Genomic DNA, 8,864 nt, shown 5'->3' with positions numbered 1-8,864 from the left:
TGCTCCACAGTCTGCTCCTGCTCAGTTATCCCCACTGTCCTCCAAACCAGCACCAGATGTCCTGTGACAGCTCACAATAGGAAACTCCCATCGTCCAGCTCTGTACCTTTTTTCCTGACATTTCACTTTTTCCCCAATCTCCCCACCCCAACATGGACACTACATCTCCTGTGGGGCTCTCTAACAGTTAGGAAGATAACCCTGAGAAGATAAGTGCATTCCCAAGATGGCATGTATCTGTTGTTATGTTGGAGCCCTTCAACCATCCTTTCTCCCAAAAACCTCAATCACCAGCATCCTGAGAGCCAAGAACTTGTGAATATATTTGAAAATAGATTATATTAGATTCTTGATGATGTTCTTACTAGAACATGGGGCTTCCTAGAAGAAATAGAATATCTGGGTTAACCTAGAGGGGTATTTTTTCCTACACACACACACACACACACACATAAAATACCCATGCACTCTTTTGGTTCTTACCAACAGTTTGTTCATTTCGGTCTGGAGATTGGGGGAGCTATGATGTCAGGGTTGCTCACAACTGATTCCATGTACTTGTTCTGCCCCATGATGGAGAAAAGTCAGGCCCAGGACTGGAGTTGAGAAGTCAGAGTGTTTTATGTTGGGGCCGGGACAGGGGCAGGTCTGTACAGAGCTCTTCAGAATTCTGCAGGTGAATGAGGGCAGACCGTGGCAGAGTATTCACACCTTCAGAGGGAGCATGAGATCTTCAGAGGGGGAATGTCATCACCGTAGGGAGGGAAGACCCCGTGGGAGGGAAGTGGTCCAGACAAAGCTCACCCCCATCCTGTATGCCCTGGTCTGTAGCGGAAAGCAGGGACCTGCATTTCCTGGCTTCCCTGGTGGCTTAGATGGTAAAGAATCTGCCTGCAATGCAGGAGACCTGGGTTCAATGCTTGCGTCAGGAAGATCCCCTGGAGGAGGGAAAGGCAACCCACTCCAGTATTCTTGATTGGGAAATCCCATAGACAGAGGAGCCTGGCAGGCTATAGTCCATAGGGTTGCAAAGAGTTTAGCAAGATTGCAACTAACACTAACTGTTATAGAAAATAAACATACCATTATGGCAACAATCAGATAATACATAAAGGTTCCTATGAGCAATCTCTCTCCAGCACTGTCCTGTTTGGCTCTTGACTGCAGCTAAGGACAGGGAGAAATCTGCCCATGAAAAGATGTCCCAAAAGGTGATGGGGTGACACATGACGTCACCCATACCATTCTCAGCTGCCCCAGGAGAAAGAGTAATGGCGGTTACAATGACTGCTCCCTCCAAAGCGGATTCATTCTGGTGTCTTCTTGTGTCCTTCCTCTAAAGGGGAGGATCCCACATGTGACTGGGCTTTTGAAAGCATAACTCCTTCACAAGAGAGGTCTGAGAGAAGCCTAGTGGTATTTGAATCTTGTTTAATGTTTTTTGATTGTAACTAAAGGGCAATAAGAAGTACCCTTTGCTGATCTAGAGGTGTCTTCCTTATCTGGAAGTTCTCTGCGTGGCATAATTCACAGGAAATCTGAAAACTTTTCCCCTAAGATCAGGAAAAAGACAAGGATGCCCCACTCACAACTTTTATCCACGTAGTACTACAAGTCCAAGCCAGAGGAATTAGGCAAGGAAAAGAGGCATCCAAATAGGAAACCAAGAAGTAAAACTGTCGCTGTTCTCAGATACATGATTTTATATATAGAAAACCCTCAAGACTCCATCAAAAACTCTTAGAATAAATGAATTCAATAAAGCTACAGGATACAAAATCAGCATGAAAAACCATTGTATTTCTTTACATTAATAATAAACCAGCAGAAAGAGAAATTAAGGAAATAATGTCATTTACAATTGCATCAAAAAGAATAAAATTTCTAGGAATAGATTTAACCATGGAGGTAAAAGATATGCATATTGAAAAGAAGACATTGAAGAAGACACATCTGTGACAACATGGATGGGCCTTGAGGGCATTATGCTAAGTGAAATAAACAGGACAGAGAAAGCAACTACAATATAATCTCTATTATATGTGAGATCTTAAAAGAAAACCAAGCTCAGAGATACAGGGAACAAACTGATAGCTGCCAGAAGTAGGAGGCAGCGGGGTGGGGTGGGAGAAATGGCTGAAGAGGATCAAAAGGCAAAAAGAAAAGAAAAAAGGACTGGATGTAAACTGAGAGTTAACAGACTCAAGAGAGTGTATGACTGCAGGCTTTAGCACAGGGACTGAGGAGGGTTTTGCGGGGCTGGTTAAAATGTCTCTTGCTTCCTCTTGGTTCTCAGTGTCATGGTAGGTGATGAGGCTGGGGGTACACAGGACCTCCACCAGCCCAAGTCATCCGTTGCATCCAATCTGCCTTGGGTTCTGTCTGGCAGCTCCCCTCCCCAGGACCAGCGTAGACTCCCCCCTCCCCTAGTTGGACTGTTAACAAAAGACCTGCCTCAGGCCTCAGGGGTCAAGGGACAAAGTGTACCTTTTTTTTTAAATTTTTAAATTAAAAACAAAACAAACACGGGGATTCCCCGGTGGTCCAGTGGTTAGGACTCTGTGCTTCCACTGCAGGGGCACAAGTTTGCTCCCTGGTCAGGGAACTAAGTTCCCACATGCCATAAGGCAGCCAAAAATAAAATGAAAAAAAAAAAAAAACAAACACTTTCTCCGACTTCCCTGGTGGTCCAGGGGTTAAGAATCTGCTTGGCAAAGCAGGGACAGGGATTCGATCCCTGCTCTGAGAAGATTCCATATGCTTCGGGGCAACTAAGCTCCTGCACCACAACTTGTGAAGCCTGGGCTCTAGAGCCTGTACTCCACAACAAGAGAAGCCAGGGCAATGAGAAGCCCACCCACCAGGACCAGAGAGTAGCCCCTGCTCTCCGCAACTAGAGAACAGCCACTGTGCAGCAATGAAGACCCGGCACAGCCAGAAATGAATTAATTAATTAAAAATTTTTTTCCAAACAAACAAAACCCCAAACTTTCCTCAAGTCACACAGGGATTTATTGACTCTGGATGATCAGAATTCAGAGCTCTTAGTGGACATGTTGGTATTCTGGTCCACAATTTAAAAAAAGAGAAAAAGAATCCAATACAGGGTCTGGCTGCCGGGCACTGCTGTGACAAACAACACATACGAAAGCTCTTCCCCACCCTGGGCCCCCACCAGGCTTCTGAGGGGGCAACTTCGAGAAGACCTCCCAGGGCTGCCCGGCAGCCCAAGACAGAAACCCTTGTTTCCAGTCTGCAACATTCTGACAGGAAGCAGGCCTGTGGCGCTTCCTGTCCAGAAAGCAAAGGCAGAGAGGGATTTAACTCCTTTTGGAACCAGGCTCATCTGAGAGTAGATTATTCCTTTCAGTGGAAGAGGTTTTCATAATAAGGGTTCCTTTCTCTTTTTATGTTGCATGACTAAATCTGAAAGGTGCTGTAACAGACTTTGATGGAAACTTTAAAAAAAAACAACAATTTGTACTTGCCTTGCTGTCATAAGCACTCACACCCTCATAGGATAGAGAGCCCAGCACCAGTGAAGTATGGGGGACAGACTTGGGCTCGGGAACAGCAGAAGTATGGAGTCCGTGGGGAGAGCCCACACATATCAGAGACCCTCTGGGAGGTGCGAGGAAGAGTAGAAGAAGATACTGGGAACCCTGAGGAGTGAATGCTAGCTTTTTAGGTACCATCAAAGGCGGTATGGTACCTTTTTAAAAATAGATTTTATTTAAAAGCCAGTATTTATTGATTTGTCCGCCTTGGGTCTTTGTTTCAGCAGGGGGATCTTCCTTCCATCCTGTGGGTTTCTTTCCTTGTAGTGCATGCACTCTCTAGTTGTGGAGGGCAGGACTCAGTAGCTGGGGGTGTGCCAGCTCAGTAGCTTGAGGCATGTGGGATCTTAGTTCCCCCTCTCAGGGATCAAACCTGAGATCCCTGCATTGGAAGGCAGATCATTAACCACTGAAGCACCATGGAAATCCTGATTTGGTAACTTGTTGATCCTGGCAAACTAGGGAGATGGGACAGTCCAGGGTGACTTGGACCCTTCTCTGAGCCTGATGATAGGAAGTGCTGCATTGCCTCAATGTGAATGGTGACCCCAGTTTGTGAAATCAGAGACATTCAGAGTTGTGAACATAAAAAATAGGACTTGGTGGATGTATTCATCTGCAAATAAAGTGTTTCAACTACATAGTCACAGCCAGGCCACCTTCTTTCTCCTGGATGCCACTTATATTGGGGCGGGGAGTTATTCACCAGACTCCAAAATGTTCTGTTGGGTAGAACTTCAGGTTTATAAAATAAAAGTGACAAAAGTAAACTTAGAAACCGTGCTAATGATACTTCAGATCTTTGAAAAGTAGAGTTCACAACAGGAAAATATGGTGTGTATCGTTTGCCTTTGGGGGCTTCCCTGGTGACTCAGTGGTAAAGAATCCACTTGCCAACACAGGAGACTTGAGTTCCATCTTTGGGTCGGGAAGATCCCCTGGAGAAGGGAATGGCAACCCACTCCAGTATTCTTACATGGGAAATCCCATAGACAGAGGAGCCTGGCGGGCCACAGTCCATGGGCTTGCAAAAGAGTTGGCCATGACTTAGCAACTAAACAACAATTCTTTGCCTTTAAATAAATACTTATTTGTAATTCTATAGTAAAGTGATTATTAACTATTTATATGATATAGGCCCAGGGCAAAAAGGTTCACCAGGTCTGTCTCATTTCCTAAGTACTTAAATCTCAGAAAGTGCAAGTGAGTCTGGCAACCTCCTCATTTTTCTAACAATTCAAGATTTCTTAGTTGACCCATCACTCCCCTACAGTACAGTACAGGGCACCTCTTGGATCTCCTTCTTGGCTGTCCATGTTCTCTGGCCTCCTTGGGGCCCTGGTCAATGAAGGGCGGGGCGGGGAGGAGCAGAAGCTGGGAGTGGGCAGAAGGCAGTAGTTAGAAGACAGGTGATTCATTCATTTTCTCAACCCGTGGGGCATTAGGACCTGCCTGGAACGCAGATTCTGAGTCACAGACACTGCCCTGGCAAGACCTGCCTGGCCCTGAATGAAAAACCTTGTCACACGCGGTTCGCTGGCGGAAATTCCCCTTTTGGTAAAGCCCGGGCTCCTCTCCTGAGCCACGCGTGATTGGCTGGAAGTGGTAATGATTATATCAGCAAGCACTGGCTCATTCGCTACCGCGGGTGGCGCAATCCCAAGTAGAGGTAGGCTAAGCTAAACAGCTGAGCTCCGCTCCGCGCACCTCGCAGGGGTGATCGCGCGCCCCACAAAACACACTTTCATTTCTGATGGCTCTGGAGGCTGTCACCCCGCGGCAACCTGGACAGCGAACGCTCCCCGACCGCACCGGGCAGCGGGGACAGAGGGCAGCAGCCTCCTCGAGCTCCCGGGCAGGGTGCACCCAGGGCCCCAGGCCTCGACTCCGGGGCCCCTGGGCTCTCATCTTCACCGTCTTGGGTGTCTTGTTGTTGGTGAGTTCCCGCCGCGAGTCCTGGCTCCAAAAGGCGCTCTTGGTGGCCCGGAAAAGGCCCGGGCGCGCCTGGCTGGGCAAATCCCTGCAGGACCCGCCTGGGCAAGTCCAATATGCGGCGTGTTGGTGGGGGGCCCTAGAGGAGTGCGGATCCCTGGCATCTACTTGCTGCCTGGAAGATCTGGCTCCTTGGAGAGCCTGACCTCTGGATTGGCCCCAGGCCCAGGGAGCATCAGATCTCATTTCTTTCCTTTCCCTTCCCTTTTCCCTCTGCCGACCCTCCTCACTCTTTTCTCTCTCTTTTGCTATTTTGCACTGCATGTATCTTCTAAAACGTGTCCTTTGTAAATCATTAAGTGTAGGCTCCATCTTCCCCCCACCACTGCCTTAAGCACCCTTACATTTCCTTTTCTCTGAAAGGAGAACAACTTCAAAATTGCTTCCAGCTCCTTGCACTTTATGAATAGAAACCACCAATCAACTCAGCTTGGGTCAGATTCTCACCACTTTCTTTCAGAGGGGAGTTGGAGGCTCTGGGTGTGTTTCAGCACTGCTGGTGCTGCTGAGTTGCTTCACTCGTGTCCAACTCTGTGCGACCCCATAGACCGCAGCCCACCAGGCTTCCCCGTCCCTGAGTGTGCATTTTTAAGAAACTCACCATGGGGAAAAATGTGCACACTTGGCACCGCCTTCTTGCATTGTTTGAGGCTCTTTTCAAAGCTGCTTAGAGGGTCAAATAAAAAAAAAATTGAGGGTCTAACAAAGTTACAGGAATCGTGAAAATATGCATCTTTCATTGACCAAATTAGTACCAAAAATCTGGAAAGAAATAGCATTTTGTATTCACAAGAAGTATAGAATTCGTTTTTAAAGTATCGGTTTGTAATAGGTAGGACTCATGTTGAACACACTTGATGAATGGGTCTGGGTGCCTGGCAAGTATCCAGTGTAGCCATGTGCATTGTCTGTTGGGTAACTCCTTAGAAGTGGAGTTGCTGGGTCAGTGGGTTAGATAATTTTACACTTTTGCCTAGATAATGACAAACTGTTCTCCCAAAGAAGACTGGACCATTTTAACTCACACCAGGAGTCCACAAGGGTGCCCTATTTCCCTGCACCCTTGCACACTGAGCTCAAATGGTAAAGGATCTGCCTGTGATGCAGGAGACCAGGGTTCGATCCCTGGGTTGGGAAGTTCCTATGGAGAAGGGAATGGCAATCCACTCCAGTACTCTTGCCTGGAGAATTCCAAGGACAGAGAAGCCTGGCGGGCTACAGTCCATGGGATCGCAAAGAGTCGGAGACGACTGAGCAACTAACGCACGCACGCACTTGCACACTGAACTTTAACACTTTCCCAGTGTAAGAAGTAAAGATGGGGCACCACAGTGTCATGGTTTTGATTCTTCCATTCCAGTAGAGTGTTTCAAGGATCCATGAGATTGCTGAGACTGGGAGTGGATAACCAGGAGACCCCAGGTTAGGACATAGGGGAGGGCACAAAATTCAGACAATAAAAGAACTAACAAAAATCTTTACACAAATTCTTTCAGACAACAGGAGTTCTTCACTAGTTCTTCTAAGGCCAACATAACCCTAATACCTAAACCTAACGGAAACATTTGAAAAGAAGAAAAAATACTTTTAAATACCCTTCCTAAAAGCAGAGGCAAAATTCCTTTACAAAGCAAATAGTTAACTAAATTCAGGAAGATTTAAAGAAGAAAACATACCATGACCAAATGGGGTTAATCTCAGGAATAAGTGTTGGATTAACATCTGAAAATCAGTCAGTGTTTTTCACTATATTAACAGTATGGGGGCTTCCCTGGTGGTCCAGTGGTTAAGAAACTTTTGCAATATGAGAGACACCAGTTCATTCCCTGGTCTTGGAGGATCGCACATGCCTGGGAGCAACTGAGCCCATGTGCTACAACTACTGAGCCTCCAAGTTGCTGAAGCCTGTGCACCTAGAGTCTATCCTCCACAACAAGAGAAGCCACTACAGTGAAAAGGCTACACATGAATCACGAGTATCCTCCAGTCGCCACACTAGAGAAAGCCTGCGTGCAGCAACAGAGACCTAGCACAGCCAAAATAAATAAATAGATCTTTAAAAACTATGGCAGAAACCATCACATAAAGTAACTATCCTCTAATTAACAATTTAAAACACACACACACAAACCAGTGTAAAGGAGAAAAGCTATATGAACAGCTTAACAGATGCAGAAAAAGAATTTGAACTGACACTTAACCCCCTGTAATGAAAAGGGGAAAGTGTTAGTTGCTCAATTGTGTTCCAACAATTTGCAACCCCATGGACTGTAGCCTGCCAGGCTCCTCTGTCCATGGAATTCTCTAGGCAAGAATACTGGAGTGGATTGCCATTCCCTTCTCCAGGGCATCTTCCTGACACAGGGATTGAACCTGGGTCTCCTGCGTTGCAGGCAGAGTCTTTACTGTCAGAAAAAAGTCTCATTTTATCAGGGTAGAAGGGACCTTCCTCCATATGATGAAGGCCACTCCCTCTTGGAGTCACATTAGAGATTAGGATAACTGAGGAAGGGGCATGAGGGAATGTTTTGAAGCAAGCTAATTTCCATGATCTAGATAGAGGGTTTGGATTTCCCAAGTGTATGCATTAAAAAAACAAACAAACAAAAAAAAAAACTCTTTGAATGGTATCCTTAAGATTGTGCACGTCTTTCTTTGGAAATCTTAACATTGAAGTAAACTGTAAAGAAATACTGAGCTTGACTTACTGACATAATGCCGATGTATTAAGAGTTGCAGATATGAATTTCATCATAAAAATGAGACACTTAGGAGAATGGACAGAGGGGAATGGATAGAGAAAGAAATATTTGATACACCTAGGTTACAGAACTTAGGTGGTGAGCATATAAGAGTTTAGTGAATGAATCTTAGAACTTTGTTGGATGTTTGAAACTGTTTGCAGCAAAACATTGAGGGAGAGAGTCTGTGAGAGGAGAACCAGGGAAGAAAGGAAGGCATAGGATTGTGAGGGCAGGGAAAGGAGAGTCCACCAATTTGGGGTGACTCGGAGGAGGCCCAAACTGGGGAAGGGATGATTAGGGGACACATATGAGCTTAGCTGTCCCCAAATACTTAACAGGTGGCATTTTATCTTGTTTAGATCCAGGCAGTTGAACTGGGCTCAACATAAGCTGTTTCCACTTTAACTTTGTTTTTCTTTCTTTTTTTTCCTCTTCATGTCACTTTCTACTTTAAATCACTCCCAGATTAAAGTTACAAAACTATACAAAACCCTTTGTTTCTTGTATCATCTGAAACATAGATGCTGACATGACAGATCCCATGACTGGACACTTGAATGTATATTTCCCA

At 45.8% G+C, this 8,864-nt stretch overlaps 1 protein-coding gene across 3 annotated transcripts in view; it reads left to right on the top strand.

The window, feature by feature from the left end:
* The window catches only part of LOC104994580 (tumor necrosis factor receptor superfamily member 10A-like), a 39,061-nt gene that overhangs the window by 21,467 nt on the left and 8,730 nt on the right, over nt 1–8,864 (top strand). For 2 of the 3 annotated variants that reach the window (XM_010848209.1, XM_010848207.1), the window contains exon 1: nt 5,051–5,493. The exons of the other annotated variant lie outside the window; for it this stretch is intronic. In XM_010848209.1, coding sequence (XP_010846511.1) covers nt 5,311–5,493 — 183 coding nt within the window. In that variant the 5' untranslated portion in view covers nt 5,051–5,310. Of the gene's footprint in view, nt 1–5,050; nt 5,494–8,864 lie in introns of those variants that run through there. 3 annotated transcript variants of the gene reach the window in all.

This window comes from Bison bison, unplaced genomic scaffold, assembly GCF_000754665.1.
Source record: "Bison bison bison isolate TAMUID 2011002044 unplaced genomic scaffold, Bison_UMD1.0 scf7180017864261, whole genome shotgun sequence".
Taxonomy (NCBI): Eukaryota; Metazoa; Chordata; class Mammalia; order Artiodactyla; family Bovidae; genus Bison; species Bison bison.
Note: the sequence above shows the minus strand (reverse complement) of the source record. Positions and strands in the feature narration are given on the sequence as shown.